Genomic DNA, 18,898 nt, shown 5'->3' with positions numbered 1-18,898 from the left:
CTTACCATCTGTGACTTCTCTCTATGTTGAAAATGAATAAAGAGTTATTCGAAACGTTCAAAATGATACCTACTTCTGTATGGGCTTTGATATTCTTATTACATTTTAATGATACTTTGAGCTTTTAAACGGGATTTAGGTATAAAAATAGCAGTACCGTATAGTCGTACTATTATTAACATCAACTATATGTAGCCTGTATCCCAATATGCAGCCGAAATCCAGTCTACTCTCGAAGCGCGAAAACAATTGCGTTTATTTAATGTAAATTGACAAAACTTGCATTTAAAATAGGGTTGCACCAAAGAGTTTTCCAGATCTTGTGACACGAAAATCCATTGCGGAATTCCGTGACCAAGTTGTGTCAAAACGTGACATCACAAGTTACGTCACAAAGGTAAAAAGGAAATTCTCGCTTAAGTGTAAAAAATGGCTTTGTATTTTTCACGAAAGATTTGGACAAGTAGCCTATATAGGCTAATTCTAGTTTTATAATTCAATACATTAAAACAAAATGGGGCTATTCTAATTCTAGACTATATTGTAAATGGCTTGAGTGCTGTAATTCTAGTGGATTTTACAAAAATTCTTGTTTTTATCCACCGCTTTTTTGTCAGTCGAGACAATGATGTTGAATTAACACTGCTAGGTTGGAACGACATACACGCGACTTTTACAGACTGAAAACCGCAGGCTATGTAAAACGTTTAAATGCTATCACACAAATATATAATCAAAGTTTTCTTTCGAATACCAAAATCTGCCTGAACCCGAATGGTGACTGAGTTCTGTACTTAGTTTAATCTTTATCACACAAATATTAACCATTCACATTCTAATGAGAAAAAATGCAATTATATTAAATTCTTTAAGAAAAATTAAATGTAGGCCTTCTACTTCTAGTTCGAATTCCAGTTTAATTCAAAGAAATTAGGCTTTCAAGAATTAGGTACCGATAACTCTATCTCCAATCAAATTTTGGTGTAAAATGATCTAACTCTACTCCTATTCTAATTTAGAAAAACTACAATGTTCTAATTTTACAATTTTAAAAAGCCCAAATAAATCTAGATATATTTGGTTTAAGGTTCCCAAATTTTATTTTCGAGGGTGCGATAGAACAGTAGGCCTACGGCGCATACGGGCTATAATTCGATTTCAACAAAACGGGCAAGACAATTTTAATTCGCGGAAATAAGTTTTTTTTTTCAAAAGTGACTTGGCTCAATCCGCATACAGTACATATTTTATGACTATTAACTGCAGGGAGTCTAACCGAACCCGAACTGGAGTTATTAACCTATAAACCGTATTTGGGCAAATTTAACCGTAATTGGGCAAACTTTACCCGAACCCTAAACGAGATTTTTTGATTGCTTCGAAGCGAAACCGGAACTAAACCAGCATCTGACAAAAAAAACACTTGAATCCGAAAAGAACCTGAACAGAAAAGTGTCTCGGTTTGACTCTTATATACAGCTCCATATTTCGCCCTTAGAACGCCTGGTGTTTTTAAGATTAGAAGTTGTCAACTTGTTGTTATTGCGATGTTTTATAATGTGTTCAACAATTCAAATAAATTGCAGATTTATTTTTTATGTCAATTATGAGACTTCTTGCCAAATGACTTAGACTGGACCTTAACATCCTATTTGTCTAAATATAAAATGACCTGAGTTAATTTACAAATAACTTACTTTGAAATTTTACAAATGACATAACTGGGACTTCAAAAACATAAATAACAAACGCGTGCGCGAAATCTGCAAAAAAGGGCATATTTTACAACCCGAAGATTTCACAAAATAAAATATGTCACTTCGTCTTCTGTAATTTTTAAAACAGTTATACAGCGATGTGTTACACTTACAATAAAGTTTTATGCGCTAAAAAGTTATCTTGTTTAGAAAATAAGCGCCCTTTGGCCATAGTTGAGCTAGCTCGTCAGCGTAAAAAGATCGTAAAATTATTCGAGGTTTGCCGGGCAGTCTTAGTGGAAAGCCTGAACCCCGCGTCAAGGGGCTGCCCTATGTTCAGGTTTCGTTTTTGTTAACCCAGAAGAATCCCACGTCCATAGGCAAGCATCGGAATCGAGGGAAACCAAACTGGGATTAAGATATAAGCGATATCAATATGACTCAACACACAATGCACATATACGCAGCTCGATAGCAATACACATTAAAATGTTTTTATATTCATCAAAAGTGCAGTAATCAATTAAACGCAAAATAGGCAGCTCATAACATATCACGAAAAATAAATATCATGGAAAATAAAATAAGGGTTAATTTAAGACGCAATAACGAGGTAAACTAAATCGTGGTAGTATTTTAACACAATTAAATCATTTACGAATGACTGTACAATTTAGAGAAATAGTTAGAACATATAACAAAATACAATTTTTAGAAGATAAATTCGAGAAGGCTATAAAAATTCCGAAAAATAAAAAGAAATAGAGGTAAAGCATAACTGTGTTTAACTATACAAGTAACAAGTAAAATTATTTTGTTTAGGCGTCATTGAAGTTTGCGAAAAACGCACAATCATAAAAAAAATATTTTTATGCAACACAATTGTTGCGGCGACGATTTAAAAAGAAAAATATTGCAGTTAATATATAAAAAGAAAAGGTCAAAACAATTTATAAAAAGGGAAAGTGCAAATTAATATGAACACCGAAATTTTGTTGCGAAATAAACCACGTAAAAAACGCCAAAATACAAAACTCAAGAAAGAAAATACAAAACTTTAAGAAATACAAAACTCAAAAAAAAACTCATTGCGCAAAGCATATTTCAAAAAAAGGGACGTTGAAAAGCAAAAGAATGACGAATATGTTGTGCGTTAAAAAACAGGTGGTTTATTCTGATGTCTGTGTACGGTAGTAACGTTCCCTTTGCCTACTTCTAATACGACGGAACAAGGCTCTCAGGTGCTCTAGCACGTCTGCTCTGCTTTTGCCTTCAAAAACACATTTAACTTGTTTCGGTTCTGAGGTTGTTGATCCCTTTTTCTTAGATCTTAGCCGTAGTAAGGATTTATCTTTTATTCGCTCTGAAATTGTTGATTTTCTGCTCTTGTTTGAACGGCTTTGCAGCTCCACCGTAGGCTCCGAAGCAGTGGTCGTGCTTAAGTGCTCCTCGGAAATCAGCGGTTCTTCACACATCCTGTCCAACCACATTACGCGAGGCGGGATCCTTCCCTTCGGAGGAATGGGCATAAGACGCGACACGTTATAACTGGCGCGAAGAATATCGTCCATACTGGGTTCGTCGCCTTTTTCGCAGATTCTTCGGAACAAGATTCGACCTTGATCGTGGCGGACAACTTCGTATTGTTTCGCCGCTGAACCGGTTTTCCGTTTCGGAAGGGATCTGTAAGAACATGGTTCGTCTGTTTGAGTGCCAACTGAATTAAGGGTTTGAGTTGCCATTGAGCGAGTGGCGAGGTGGTTTGAAGAATCAACGTTTGAAGAGATCGAACAGTATTTGCAGGGTAGATCGATTTGAATTGACGCCGAAGAAAAGATTCGCAGTGGTGTGTTTGTGGTAACAGAATCTACCTCAGTCTGATTAGTTTGGGTTTGAACCGACAAACCGCAAATCACCGCTTGAGGAGTAACTTTGCTTTCCGCCACGCACATTTTGCCGCCCTCAACTTTGAGAGAACTCTCAGGAGTTATAAGTGAAGAACGCTCGCTGACAGATTGCTGCATTTCGGTTGGCAACGTATGGAGGTTATTGCTATCACGAGGTTGATCATCGAATACTTTAAAAGCATCAGCGGATGGCGAATTGACGACAGGTAATGTTTCTGGGTTAATTGAAGCTCCTGCGTCCATCTTTGATTTTTCGACCATGTTTAATTTCGAAAATGATTCTTCGCGAACGCAGGCTTCTTGCGAGCCAAAAGAAGATGGCAGCATGTGATCGGAATGCGATACAACGTGTTTTGGAGAGTCGCCAGCGATATCCTTAAGCGGCGTTTGTGGACGATCAAAAGCATATTCCGCTGGTGAAATAACATCGGCAAAGAATTCTTGGTTAATCATGGCCATTTTGCTGTTAAGAGTGGTTTGGTCGACTACGTCTATATTAGAAAAGGATTCTTCGTGAATATTGTGTTCCTGGGTGCCAAAAGACGATGGTAGCATGTGATCTGAAAGCGTTAAAGCGCGACTTTGAGATTTTACAATATCACCAAGTGGAGCTTTTTTGTTAACCAGGGAACCAAGCGGTTTAAAGGTCAGCTGTGAATCAAGCTGCTGATCGAGACGGGAGCAAACAAGTTTATCAACTTCCGAAAGGTCAAAGTTTATGTTCTTCTTGGGCTTCTTCTTTGGTCCCTTCTTCAAGGCTAGGCTCAGTTCCCTCTCTTTTCTTGTCTCCACGGTATCAAATGGTTGCATATGCTGATAGCTCTGTAGGTAAAAAATATTGAATTAGTATTAAACAATACACGCTTAAGGAAAAATGTAAAGCAACCTACCCTTGGCAGTTCATCACGTGAAAGGAAATCGTCTTGTTTTGGATGAAAAGTAAACATCGGCTGCTGCGTTAATAATATTGGTATTTTACATAGCTTCATACTTTTAAAAAATATGACTTATTTTTTAAAACCTACCATTCCGTACTGAGGTTGTTCCGGCTTGGGTAGTTGATGCATATCCCTCGGATGCATGGGCGGTCCGTAACTTGCTGGATACATCGGCTTTCTAAAATCTTGCTGGCCTCCCTCAAGTCCCTCATTCATTCCCATGCTTGACGATATTGCTTGCCGAAGTGAATTGCCAGGTGTGGAAACTATAAAATACATTTAGTTAATTCAACTTACTTAAACCAGTGAATATAAAAAACACTAAATAGTTACCCTTTCTAGGTCCCTTGGTATTGGTCACCATTCTTCTGGCTTCTTCAAGACATTGCGAAACCCTGTTTTCTCGATTATGTCGACTAACTTCCCGTCTTGGTTTTTCTTCCAACGTATTTGCGCTGCTCTTTATGTTGCTCTTTTTATGCGTAATAGGATGAATAACCAATTATATGAATACATGGCATAAGCTAAATAAAAACCTAAACATGCTATCTATAGTCTCAAAAAAGTATTTTAGATACAGAGACTAACACAGTAATTAGGTAGGGCGTCAAATAAGAGCATTCGGTTTTCTCTATTTTGTTCACGAAATGATATGCCTATAATACAAGCGAAACTATTTTTTTACTAACGATATTTAAAAACATATGGTAAAAAAGTGACAATGGGCAATAGCATATAAAATTTTGGTCGTTCAAACATACCTTTAAAGGTCTTATTCCGATCGAAGATAAAGTTACAGTTAATGGTTCATTTTATTAATGCAACAATTTGACTAGTTAGCCTGTGTTTTCAGACAAATTCAACTTTATAAGCAGGGAACTAGTATAAATTGTAACGTCACAATTTCAAAATACATTTTTTCTCATGCTAGATCACGTGAGTTCTTCATGTCATTGTCATGGCAATTAAATGAAATGTACAAAAAAATGGAAATATTCCTTAAAATAGTTGCCTTTAAAAAGACTTTATTAAACCTAAAAACACCTTTGAATTAAATGTTAGACCCATTGTCAAGCTCTTTGGCATTTCTTCTGCGAGTTTTAATTTAGTTACCTTTTTTGCGCAACAAATTAACCATCATATTGCCTTTTTGTATAGAAGTAGCAAAGAAACTTCACCAACCTTTGCCCGATGATCCGTTCTTTGAAATGACTTTCGTTTGTCGTTGAAGTCCATCTTCCCTTTATTTCGTTGATCCATATTGTTCCGGGCATTCTCTGCGCCTCCAAAACTTCTTCCACTAATCGGCAACTTATTTCCATACTTACCAAAGATGCTGTCTCTCAGCTGCGAAACGGAACTTCGATCCTGAAAAACACTCATTAGATCTATCTAGCTAAATAATAATAAACTACAATATAGCGGTATCAAAAAAATTGTAAAATCTCGTTTGAAAGTCGAACAGTAAACTCTTTTGACAGCTTTTCAAAATGCGTCCTCTCTCTACAACTTTAATATTCTCAAATTAGGCAATTCAAAATGTGTGAAACTTGGAGCCATTGTCTCTTCAAACCTTATGACGTAATAATAAAATTTGGTTGGTAAGATATTTTATTCTTAAAACTATTGTTTTTTGGTTTTATGTGCGGAATCTGGTTCAGTTTTAAGTTAAGTTTTCGTTCAAAGCGATTTACCTGTTAAGTCCTGGTTCAATTACGACTTGCGTGTAGACTGTAGACCAAAGTTGATTCGTAACCGATGTTTAACTCAAGGTCGTGATTAGTGAAAGTGACCTGCGTTAACCCATAATAGTTCATTGATTATTCCAGTGTTGCAAACAAGTAATTTCAAAACGAATCTATCAAGTCATTTCAAAAAATAACTTATTACACCCAAGTCAAGTCATTATTAATAAATATCTGGTCAAGACCCAGTCGGTGGGTTTAAAATCCCAGTCCGTGAGTCTAAGCATGGCAAGTCAAGACATTTGCTTTGAAATAAAATTTTTAAGTTATTAAAACTGTCAAACTCAACACAAAGAAACTATTAAATAGCAAACAACAAAATGAAAACATCCCAATTTCTTAAAGCTACAAGTCAGAAGTCAGGTCATTTGTTTAAAAGACTCAAGTCAATTGATTTACATGTCAGTTTTTGACTTAAGATACTACAACACTAGAGCATGCAATAATTTATAGGCCTACTATTTTTTTTTATCTGTTACGCTTTTGAAGAATGATTGTAAAACATGTACAGTAGGTAATTAAAGAGCTTTACAAAAATAGGTTAACTTTTGTTTCACTTTTTCATATATTGAACTAACCTTATCCTACAATTTCTACTAGGGCCGTTAAACGTTCGTACAACATCTTTCTTAAGTTTAGCATCTTTAGGAAAAAGTAACGCTCTTCAGTGTAAAAACGCACTGCATAACCAAATATAATGTAATTAAATTTTGATAACGGAATCCTTGCGACAATTTAGAATAATTGGTTGTGGTCAAGGTATGACGTGATGTATGTATTTCTTCGTATTTCATAGTAAAACACATGTTTTAAAAATTAGGAATTTTTCCTATTTTGTTCGTATTTCATTTTTGTTAACCATATTCAATACACGCCCAGTTGACGGTCATGTCCACACTTTTGCGATAAGCCCGCTCTTTTTAAAGCGCCCGTTTTAATGCTTCGATTTATTATGCGAAAACTAATGATCAATTTCGACGTTAATTTTTAATCCCGATTTAAGTGAATGCAAAGTTACACCCACTACTACCACCGACAAATGATTGACGAGCATTGAAAACCTTACTCTTATTATGCCGCAGGCGAAATATTTCGTTTTTAATACGAAGCTGGAAAGTTTTATACTCTGTGTAAAACATCAGCTGTGTCGACAGGTAGCCGAAATTGCTGCGTAGGACAATGTTAGATAGCCACCTGCAAAATCCTAAAATAGTGTTAAATTGTTGTTATGCGCAACCGGAGAGATCTGTAATGAAAATTAGGCAATTTTTGCTTAGTTCAGAGGTGGAAAAGAGTTTTACTGGCCGTTTGTTAGAAATGGCCGTGAAAAGATTTCGTAAACTTCTTTTAAATCCATTAAAATTTTCGAAAAGTTATATATTGTTGCAATAACGTTTACACCAAGGGAACGGTACAAAAGTCCTTAAAATTTTATTTTGCGATAAAGGGAAATTATACATTGGAAATACGAGGGTTTATATGCAGACGTATTTAAGGGGCTTTGTAAAAAATATGATATATAATATAAATCACTCTCTTAAGTTACAATAACCTAATGGCGTTTTATTGGTTTAATTTGTTAGCGTTCTTTGCAGACCAATTAGCTAACATGAGTTTGCCTATGTATCTAATTGTTGTGACGACGATGCTTCAACATATTAACGCCCTTCCTGTTTCTACAACTCCTTTGAGTATAACGTCACATATTGCAGTTATCGGCGGAAATTCGTCTACCACGAACGCAGCTTTGGTTAGCGAGAATTTTTCATCTGTTGCAGCGCAAAACACCACGCAGCTCGCCAATGCCAAGAACGCTAATGATATTCGCTCAAATGACACTAAAGAAGATACCTTTCGGCCTCCTGTCATAATAAACCGTCTCATATACCGGCCCACGGTCGGCATGATAAACCCGCTACTTTACATGGTGAACCCAGTGTTTTACCCGCCGTCTACAACGGAAGAAACTCACTTCGCGAAAACCGACAGGTCCTCTACCGCGAACAATTCTTCCCCGAACAACGACACACGGCAAACCATAAGCTCACGAGTGCCAGCACTGAACGGCCTGGCGGCATTTTGCAGCTACTCTGCCGTACTAACGTGCTCCAACGTGAGCTTAATCCACTGCAAGGAATGCAGCATGGCCGGAGCCGCAGTATTCGTTTTGGTCGTGGCTGTCCTTGGCTTGGCTATCGTCTTAGCCAACGTAATGGTAATCTGGCTGTTCGCCAGGGGCCAGTCAATGTTTCGTGGCACCTACGGCAAAATCAAAGTGTCGATGTCGTGCGCCGACCTGCTGACAGGTGAGGAGGTCAATAACGAGTTCGTAGGATAGGGGCGCAATTTTTTCAGTAAAGGTCAAATCGTAATATAAAAAATGGATCAACTTTTAAAATACTACATGGACAAGTTTATAACAAATAATTCCTTTAGGTGTGAAATTAACAATGCTTGTTAACAATGGCACAAAACCTGTCTGTTTTTATGATGTTAGATCAAGAAGGTTTAAACATTTTATATGTAATAAAGAAGGCAACATGACAAACGTTTTTTCTCAAAAATTCCATATAGGTTGACGCAAAGCGCGAAAGCGAACCAAAACTTAAATTTACTTGATCGAAAATTCAATTTAGCTCCAGTCGGAAGCGCCACGCGACGTGATTTAGCGAATTAACATTAAGGAAGTATTAAGTCTTGTACAACGTTACGCGCCAAACAAACTCGGGGACCACAAGGAAGAAGAATTGTTTAGCGACAACAGGATTTGCGTAAAGTTTCCACGCCTGTTTTGCCAGTTTTCGGCCACCCGCTATATTGCGTCGTGCGCAAAAGTAAACAGACGCAGCGCCGTGAGCGTTTTTTTCTTGAACAGAAATGATGTTTTTCGTACATGATGACTGCTTTGCGAACGGAAATAAATGTTTCAGTTGATTTCCCTACTTACTGACAGTTATACACAACTAGGTGGAACGCGGTCGGAAATTTTGGTAACCACCTGCTTAAAGGATGTACAACCTGGAATCAATACGCATCACAAAAAAACTGCAATTTGAATTCAACTGTAATATTGTAATGCACGTTCAGCAACTTCAACACGGAGTTGCTTGCTTTTCGGACCGTAAATATATATTTGTGCTCGAAACTGCACAACCCTTTATGTACACAGGCTAATAATTGCTGGCCAGATTAAAGGTCACAGCAATATTAGGGGAGCCAGATCTTCGGTTAATACCTTTTGTGTTTTTCCAAATGGCGCAGGTGTTTTGATTTTCTTCGTCGTGCTGCCCAACTTCAGTCGCACCGTTATGTCGACGCCGGAGCAGATTCTTCAACGCTCGCTTGCCTCTTTCGGTACGGCGGAATCAAGCGTCGGCGGCGTATTCTACCTCTTCATTTTCTCCTCGTCGCTTTATCACCTCGTCCTGCTCGCCCAACAGCGCCTGGTGGCGGTCAGATGGCCGATCCTCTACCAGCAGCAGAGCGGCAGGGTCGTGAACTTTGGCCTTGTGGTTATCTGGCTGCTGGCCCTTGTCCTTTCCGTAGCTACCCGTAAGTTTAATGTCGCGGGTGATTTGTGCTTTGCTCGACTACACATTATGACATGCTGCCCGTGTTTTTATTTTATACTTAAAATTCGTAAAAAGCACAAAGTTAAATAAGTGTGTCTTTAGCATTTTTGCTTTGACTTTAAAGTGTGTTACAAGGTTCCCATAAACATTTAGGCCATTTGTTTAAATAAGGTTGGCTGTTTAAAAAGAAGAGTCAAATTTTTGAGCATAATGGTTGGAGGTTGTAGTAAGACGTAATAAGAATATCAAAGCCCATACAGAACTATGTTGAAAATGAATAAAGAGTTATTCGAAACGTTCAAAATGCTACCTATTTATGTATGGGCTTTGATATTCTTACTAAGAGTCAGATTGCTATGAGTATATAAAATAATAAAATATGACAAAAGTAAGCATCCACAAATAGACACGCACGTGTGACCTACAAGTTTTTTTTATTACAGTGTGGTTCCCGGGGATTTTCAGGTTTTCTTACCAACACGTCATCCACATGTACAGCTTAATGTTGACGGACCGCACGCGCTCCGACTACACTCCAATAATAATTGCGGTCATCATCATTTATGTTGTACCCTTTATCGCAATGGTGAGAAGCTGTGTAACGGCAGGCGTTTAAAATAGATCGCTTGACGGTCAAAGTATTTTCAACTACAAAAGTTTTGTAACATAAGTATTTTCAACTAGAAAAGTTTTGTAACATATATGTGTGGCATACTAAATCCGATGATTTCATGCTGTAACTTGGTTTGGTGACAACAACGGTTAATAAATTTCCTCAAAATTCATCAGCAAACTCGTGAAAATGTTAGGCAGATACCAGTAGTTTTAAATAAAAACTTTTACCACCGAACTTTCAGTTTTGATATGTGCTATAGTCGTGCTTGACGATAGCAACGGCCTGCTACCTTCGAAGACATGTGAAAAAGGGCCCTCAACTCAAACTTGGCGCTAACCTAAAAGAAGAAGTTAAGGTCTTTGCCACCATGGGATCCATGCAAGTTGGCTTCACTATTACTCTTAGTAAGACTACACTAATAAACAAAAATTTTCGAAATTTTAAAATTATTTTTCAAGATTTTATTGGCTAACTTCGATTTTGATATACGCAAAAAGCATATCAAAACGGCAATCTGTGCCAACAAGGTCATGTCTTGCAGAACGACTCTGGTGTTTTATGATTTATTGGATAAAATTGTCGTAATTTAAGCTAGGCAAACCTAAACTTTAAACAATTATTTTGATGGTGTTCCTTGGGTTAAAAGGATGTAAACTGGCAAATGAAAAAACACTAGTCTGCATTTAGTTGATGCAAGTAAGTAGTCGTTTGCTGCTTGGTTTAATATTATGATTTTTATTTCAGTTCCTGTTGTGGTTGTAATGTCGATGTCGTTTTCCGGAGCTTTCACGCCATTCACTGTCGCAATTCCATACGTCATTTGCTTCTACTTGTCTATGGCGAACAGGTAATAAAATAAGTGGAACTTTGTTAATGGGGAAAGTTTTTTTGTAAATTATGGCCATTGTATTGTCAAATATAATAATCGACGTACGGTGGTTTGTTTACTATAAAGTTGCGTCACAAGCTATGCGCAGCGACTTATCCTAGCAAGTTTTCCGGTGCCGCTTATAGCCATCACCTCGGGCAAATTTGTACAGTTTGAAATAAGGCCAAAAATCCCAACGTTGGCTCACTGCTTTTCACCAAAATGCGGTCATACAAAAGCGGTCGTAGGCGACTGCTAATAATCTGCTTTCCGGCAAACCTAATTAGTGCGTGGGCTGCCGTTCTCTTCCATCGTGGCTATTCTGAAAACTACTTGTGTGGAGAATTTCTGCAGTGTCACTCCAATTTGGTCGATAACAACCCAGAATTCCCCGAACTAGTACGGTGTCGGCTGCACCGAGCAAAGTAAAGGTTATAACGAAAATCGGGATTTAAGGGGATCTTGCGAACAACGTAACAACTTATTTTAATCTAGCAAAAATCGAAATCACAAATAGTCACTTTCCACTTAACATACACTTTTGGCAGTAGGTAATTTGGCACCAAGTTTCAACCCGTGTTGAAATCATTTTTATTTGCCTGTAGACTTGAACACAACTCATTTAAAAACAACATGACTAAAAGTTAAGTGCTTTACTTAAATATTTTGAGATTATTTGTTGTAATCTTATTATATTGTCTATCAAAATTCTTGTGCAAAATTTTGATCGGAATGGATTGAGTATATTTAATTTGTACGATTTTTTTTAAATATTTTTTTATACACATGACCTCACTTGGACTTAATTTGCCATAGCAATGATATGCACAAAAAAGTGGTTCACTAGTCATTTGTGCTTGAATTGCTGTTTGTTGTAAATAACTTGGGACTGATTCGGGAGGTTTGTTAACGCTATAGTTTTTTTACGACTTTTTTTTTTCAGTCTGGTGAACGTGCTGGTGTACAGCGTTGCAGATCCCAAGTTTAGAGTGGCGGCTAAAAACCTCTTGGCGTGCGGAAAGTGCACAGGTCACGAGCAAAAAGGAAATGTAGACAACTCCAGTAGCGGATCAAAAACGGATCGAAGTGATTTGACGTCGCAAGAGCCGTTTTCAATCACAAAATCTGGCCAGCAAGGCGAAACAGTATTAAGGGAGGGATCGGCCTCCTGAAGGCTACCCTATGGATAGTCCTTTTTCACCTCACTCATAGTGCTTGTTGCTGTGAATACAGACAACAACGGCTGCACCCCGTGGTACGAGTGTAAACTTTAAACATGGCGCATTAATCAAACGAGTTGACTAAATCTATATCAGTGGAGCCTGGAAGAAAAGGCCAATAGATTAACATATAACTTAAACTTCAAATTGTTTGGATTCGTAAAACATGGTAAACAAATGTAATATTGAAAGCATATCGCCTAATATTTGTGGAAACAGAAACGCAGATGATTGCACAACTTTCGAGGGAAACAAAATTTCTGCCTTGGAATTTGACTAACGAAATGCTGCAACAGGTTGTTTGTTTTAGAAAAGTTCGTTTTCGTGATGTCGCTAGTTTAGTTGTTCGCCATTTGTTTTTGTCTGTTATTTTCTGCGTGATGAGCTTGATATATCGTTTCTCTATTGTGTTTGTATTGCACATAGATTTACTAACTTTTTAATTTGCTATTTAAAATAAAACAAAACTCATAGTTAAGCGCATGTCCCTTTTTTACAACAGTTGAACCCAAAGTCCAAAAAAACATAATTTTATGATACCAAAACTTCAAAATCATCACAATAGTTTTCTAGAAAATACTTGTAATGTTTACATTAAAAAAGCAAGCAAGAAGTTCACAACGTTATTCGAACTTGCAGACAACAAACACTTGGCTTTTCGTCGCACCAGCGCCGACAGTCGTCGATCGCAAACTAACGCTACGAAATAAGGTTCAAAACAAAGAAAAAACAACAACGGCAAATCGCCGCCGATATTTTAGGCAGTTTACGTGGAGCCGCCCTCGCCCCAGTTAAGGTAGTCGGGCGTGGCTGCGGCCTCGTACTCGTCGATCAGCTGCTGGACAATTTCGCGCGAAGCGTCCATCTCGTCCAGGTTTTCAGTGAACATCGCCTCTTTGCGAAACTGCTCGAGAAAGGCCTCGCGCTTTCGCAGCTTGTCGAACTGGCGAGCGGCTCGCTTGAACAGTGCGCTGATGCTGGTGTGATTGGCCAGCATAAGGCCGCTTACGCGATGAGCCGACGGCACGTAGGGCGACTTGCGTGACAGCGCCACCTGACGGAAGCAGAATAAAAAATATGTAACTGCAAGGTGATGTTTGGTGGAAAACAACAATTGATAACGGTTGTAGTATTACGAGCACACCCTTAGGAACATCACCAGGGATGATACTTTTGTTTATTCCTTGGCTTTATCGAAAAAAGCAAAAGAAAAAAAGGTTTGCTGACTTTGGATTACAGAAAGCATGCCCAAGTCCTAGAAACTGGTATTTTTGCAAAAGATTTGGTATTCTTGGTATGTTTTGGCTTAAACAAGACAGATTTGAACTAGTCAATTACTATGTTGAAAAACAATATAGATTTAAATAAATTGTTCGTTTTTGATTTGCTGTTTTACATTCAACAAATTTAGGCCAGTCTTTCAGGCCTTATGAAATGTAGTTGCACTATATTCAAACATATATAATATATGTAAACACATCACAAGCCCAAAAATAAAATTATAAGAGCTTATAGAATAAATTAAATGTGTTTATTTCAACTAATTGTACCTGTATGCTAGCTGGTCCCCATGGAATAAATTGGGCCAGCTTCCTTTCCCTGATGCGTTGCAAACTTTTGTGAACCTGAGTTGGGTCAATTTCACCTTGAATGATGTTCAGGATAGAAATGTAACAATGCTGATTCATTCTTTCACGCCCGGTGAACACCATCATATTTTTGGGTTGCAGTAGACGCCGCATCACATCTAGCACTGTTGTTTTCCTGACTGATGCCTGGGCTTGGTCAGTGACGAGTGGAGTGTAACCAGTCATCAAATAATGAAGCCTAAATGGTCAAACATTGCTAGCTGTAAGACTACGTCACAAAACAACTTGAGACAAGTAAATGCACGTTTATATTAACAGGATACTAAAATAGGATGATTGAAGTCTAACAGAGTAATAGATTAAAATACGCAAATCAACTATGTATACCAAAGAGATGTTTAAAAATGAAGCTTTTAATAAGTACCTTGGTGTTGGAATAAGTGAGGCAACAAGCCCAATCAAGTCATTATTCATGTAGCCTGGATAGCGAAGAGTGGCTGTACTGGCGGACATGATTGTCGACACCATCTTGTTGATTTGCGAAAAGGAAGGATTTTGAATGTGCAAACGGTCAGTGGCAATGCTATTTAGGGCAGTATTGTCTAAGACTACAGTGGCGTCTGCGTGCAGCGTTAGTCGCTTCATTGTAAGCATGGTGTTGTATGGTTGCACCACAACGTCTGACACTTCATCCTGGTTGGGAAAAACACTGTATGTCTGAATTAGCTTCTTGGGATAGCGATCATTAAGGTTCTCTAACATGTAAGAACCAAGACCAGAACCGGTTCCACCAGCAGTCGAATGGCACAGCATAAATCCTTCAAGGTTGTCTGAACCATCTGCCTCTCTGTCAATTATGTCAAACAACTCTTCATGGATTTTTTCGCCGGAGTGAAATCCTGCTGCCCAATTATTTCCAGCACCCCCTCCATGCTCCGATAAATAGATGTTTTCTGGATTATACAGCTGAGCAAATTCAGAGTTTTTGATCGAGTTAATGACCCTTGGTTCGAGATCGATTAATACTGATCTTGGGATATAATGATCATCGTCAGCCTGATAGAAAAAAACATCTTTTCTATCTGTACCATCAGTAGCAAAATCCTGAAGTATGCCATCAGGTCTTATTCCATGTTCTTGACAAAGCTGTTTCCAGTATTCAAATCCAATTTGATTGCCACATTGGCCAATTTGTAAAGTAATTATTTCTCTTGGCATATTAGCGATTAAGTGAGTAAAGTATAAATGCGCTTAGATTATTCCTAACTTCCAAATAAAAATGCAATTGTTTTTTTGAATGAATCTAAATAGGTAAAAGGTAATTAAACATAGTTTGAAAAAAAGAGTAAACAATCAATGCCATTTAAAAATGAATTGGTCCCTAAAAAAATGTCTGTGTACATAATTAAAATTTATAAACCAAATTTTTTGATTGTTTAACATGTCAAATAAAAGTTCGATGGACAAAAAGAAAACTTTACAAACGATTACAAAATATTGAACACTACTAAAAAGTGCACTTTATAAATCAGACACTGCTAACAAATACAAACAGGCTATAAGTATCAACATCACAAGGCAGACAAGAGTGTTTGCTGTTCTTGAATTTGTTTGCACACCCAAATCTAAAAAACTTCAATGCTGATTTGCAGTAAATTACTTGCCTAATTACTTAAACACAGATGTATCACTGTTTAATGTTCCCAGTCTCACTGTTTTTGTTACCCATAGTTAAGGTTAAACATATTTTTTATATTCCAAAGGGTTTCCATTTGAAACTAAATCACAAAATTTCCTATTAGGATCTATTTCAGTATTTAACAAACAACTAAGCTATAATAGCATGTTGAGTCACTTGAGTGGGATATAACGACAAGATAATTTGATGGCAATTAGGCAAAGCCATTTTTAGTATCTGTAATAGCCGTTTCATTATTATCACATTTGTAGATTTCCACAACATCAATCAACTTTCCATTTTATATATCATTGTAAAATATTATGAATATTTTTAATTTATATTAACAGATAATCATAGGTATTAAATGAGAAAACAAATATTTATTCAACCTAGGACCTAGCCAGTTTGCACTTCATGGCACTTTTAAAAATAAAACACAAACAGTGTTCATATTTTTCCGAGGAAACGAAATCGAGCCTTTCAATTTTCTTAACGATCTCTCAAAATACAGCTGTACCTACAGCAGAGAATATAAGGGTTGGCACTATATGAAATAGTTGTAGTCCTTCAAACTTTTTCTATCGTTTGCCAAAATAAAACTTAAAAATCTTGGCTGAATATCGGCTAGTTTCAGTATTTTTTGCAAAAAATGAAAACAATCAAATCACATTTCGCGCGAACTAACGGTTAACTGGCAATAACAACGTCTAGCAGGAGAGGTGCTTGTCATGCCTGGTTTAAAACTAAAGTTAACTTTCTAAAGATAAGAAAGATATATTTTGCCGTGTTTGTTCATGTGTTATATTATCTCAGTTATTATTGAAATGTTTAAGTGAAAAACAAACGGTGTTATAAAATGATTCAATCGTGCAGAAATGATGTTACATAGAGTTTTACCCGACCTGTAGCCGAACCTGAACCGTATTTTACAAAAGGTAAGGAGTAAAACGAAAATGAACCGATTTTGGGGGGTTCACCCGAACCTTACACCCGATCCGTTAGAAATTAGTGCATTTCTAAGCAAAAACGTCTACGACAATTAGGGCATCCAATGGCAGAAAAGTCTAGACTTTTAGACCTTGAGGTTGTGACTAGGGCTTTGGAGCAGTCGTAAATGTTAAACGGCTCCGGCTCCAGCTCCGGAGCTCTCTTTTGCATAGGTTAGCTACAGCTCCAGCTCCGGAGCTTATTGATACCACTGCTCCGGCTCCAGCTCCGGCTCCATTACGACAAGAACTGAAGTTTAAGTCTGAGCGCTTAATTTGCAATATCTAGCGTTTTAAAATATTCACAAACGAAACACCACAATGGTTAGTTAAAAAAGGTGCGCCTTTTTATGTGAATTCAGCTATTAGTGGAAGGCTAGTAGCATAGCATCTTATGAAATACATCGGAGCCGGAGCTATTTTTTAAACAACTGGCTCCAGCTCCTGCTCCGGCTCCATTTAAATTTCACGTAGAGCTCCGGCTCCAGCTCCGTTAAAAATGCATGGCTCCGGGGCTCCGGCTCCACGCTCCGGCTCCAAAGCCCTGGTTGTGACAATACACTAATTTGGACCTTTAGGTTAACTCCCGGCGTAGATAAATTGAAAATATTCGCTGAAAATTCACAAAAGATAACAAAAAGTTTGAGATAGAATTAATAACACTTGACCCACCCTAACCCAAACGCTAACCCGAACCCTAACCCAAACAATGTGCGTTAATATAATAATTATTTGAACGCTGGGGAAAAAAACAAACTCGGTGGGCATAAGATAGTTTCTCGTCCATGGTATATAGGATTGTTACGTCACATATTGATGTGCTAAGCCTTAAGGCCTAAAGCGTTTATGTAATTAATAAATCAACGCACAATATTTGATTCAGGGTACTGGTTAACGTTTGGGTTTGGGTGGGTCAAGTATTATTAAACTTAATCTTCTTAAGCACATTGTTAAGTCAAATTCTAAACAAAATCATTAGACCCTGAAGCAAATTTGTCGCCAATTATTTAAAGTCATTTTGCTACTGCAGTGCCGGACTAGTTCTAGGCCCAGTGCCGTTAGAGCTTCGCTGTTTTAGCACAGGATTTTTGGTTTTGTTTTGGGTTAATGGTGAGTAATGCTGGGAATATAAAATGGTTTAGGGTTATTAAAAGTTAGTGATGTAGCCTACTTAGGGGTGGGGTTTGGGGTTAGGTAAAGTGTTGTTTATAGGCCGGATTCTGACCTATAGGACTTATTCCGACGGATTTAGGACTTATTGCAATATAGACGGTAATACGACTATAAGGTATTAGTATTTGGGTCTTATGGATGGAGTCCGTGGTGATATCTCTAGAACAGCGGTTCCCAAACTTTTCTAAAAAAATTGCTTGGTGAACCCGTTGCAATTATAAACTATTTTTCTTGTAGTACACTAGTGCAGTCACGATTCTTTCTAAAGTGACAACTTTATAACTAGGCGAACGATTCGCTTACAACGGGTATAGTACAGTATAACAGATGATTTGTGATGTTACATGAGACATCATTAAACACGCTATATGATCGAATAATGTATAACTAAAGACAATAATGATGACAGATAAATGTTTAAAACATGGACTAATGTTTAAAAACTTAAGACTAATTCTCCTTGCGGACCCTCTGAAACTGCTGTACGGACCTTAGTTTGGGAACCGCTGCTCTGAAATATAACTTTTTATACAAAGATAACATCGGTTGGTCTTATTAAATTGTTAGCGGTGGGCCTATTTTGTTGGTGGGCCTGGGGCTGCAGCCCCCTCAGCCCCGCCTTTATCCGCCCCTGCACGTACCACTTGGACGCTCTGTATACTGCCACGCGTACCACTTTGCAGAACAACTAGTTTGTTCGAATCGTATTTTAATGTATTTTAAGCTTACAACTAGCATTATTCAACGCTATTTGTAGATTGAAAACAGTAGATGCTATCTATCAAGAGCAATCATTTGGCATATTTGACGCCCGTCGCCCACTGTCCCACAGCGTTGTACGGCTTTCTAAAGCAACTGCTGTGCTCCTTGTTGACAATTGACATGGCCTGTATTTTGAAGATCGTA

At 37.7% G+C, this 18,898-nt stretch overlaps 2 protein-coding genes across 2 annotated transcripts; one reads left to right on the top strand and one right to left on the bottom strand.

The window, feature by feature from the left end:
- Positions 1-9,551: 9,551 nt before the first annotated feature.
- Positions 9,552-12,938, top strand: LOC146139961 (uncharacterized). The gene is made up of 5 exons (XM_083392571.1): positions 9,552-9,839; positions 10,303-10,445; positions 10,735-10,879; positions 11,220-11,322; positions 12,287-12,938. The coding sequence occupies exons 1-5, from the start codon at positions 9,596-9,598 to the stop codon at positions 12,513-12,515; spliced, it is 864 nt and encodes a 287-aa protein (XP_083248697.1). The 5' UTR covers positions 9,552-9,595; the 3' UTR covers positions 12,516-12,938.
- A 290-nt stretch (positions 12,939-13,228) lies between these two features.
- On the bottom strand, positions 13,229-15,441 carry LOC146139960 (tubulin gamma-1 chain). Its single transcript, XM_083391485.1, has 3 exons — positions 14,577-15,441; positions 14,114-14,390; positions 13,229-13,617 (listed from the first exon to the last, which is right to left on the bottom strand). Exons 1-3 carry the CDS (start codon positions 15,368-15,370, stop codon positions 13,330-13,332), a joined length of 1,359 nt encoding a protein of 452 aa, XP_083247611.1. The 5' UTR covers positions 15,371-15,441; the 3' UTR covers positions 13,229-13,329.
- Between the last annotated feature and the right edge of the window lie 3,457 nt (positions 15,442-18,898).

The sequence above is a fragment of the Ascidiella aspersa genome, chromosome 6 (assembly GCF_963924565.1).
Source record: "Ascidiella aspersa chromosome 6, kaAscAspe10.2, whole genome shotgun sequence".
NCBI classification, from domain to species: Eukaryota; Metazoa; Chordata; class Ascidiacea; order Phlebobranchia; family Ascidiidae; genus Ascidiella; species Ascidiella aspersa.
Note: the sequence above shows the minus strand (reverse complement) of the source record. Positions and strands in the feature narration are given on the sequence as shown.

Excerpts from the sequence above, each read along its gene's own strand:
- LOC146139961 (XM_083392571.1), top strand. The coding sequence starts at position 9,596 with ATGTCGACGCCGGAGCAGATTCTTCAACGCTCGCTTGCCTCTTTCGGT. Across the intron at positions 10,446-10,734 it reads TTGTACCCTTTATCGCAATG|TCGTGCTTGACGATAGCAAC; the intron begins GTGAGAAGCTGT and ends TATGTGCTATAG. Across the intron at positions 10,880-11,219 it reads TGGCTTCACTATTACTCTTA|TTCCTGTTGTGGTTGTAATG; the intron begins GTAAGACTACAC and ends TTTTTATTTCAG.
- LOC146139960 (XM_083391485.1), bottom strand. The coding sequence starts at position 15,370 with ATGCCAAGAGAAATAATTACTTTACAAATTGGCCAATGTGGCAATCAA. Across the intron at positions 14,391-14,576 it reads TCACTTATTCCAACACCAAG|GCTTCATTATTTGATGACTG; the intron begins GTACTTATTAAA and ends TTGACCATTTAG. Across the intron at positions 13,618-14,113 it reads GGGGACCAGCTAGCATACAG|GTGGCGCTGTCACGCAAGTC; the intron begins GTACAATTAGTT and ends TGCTTCCGTCAG.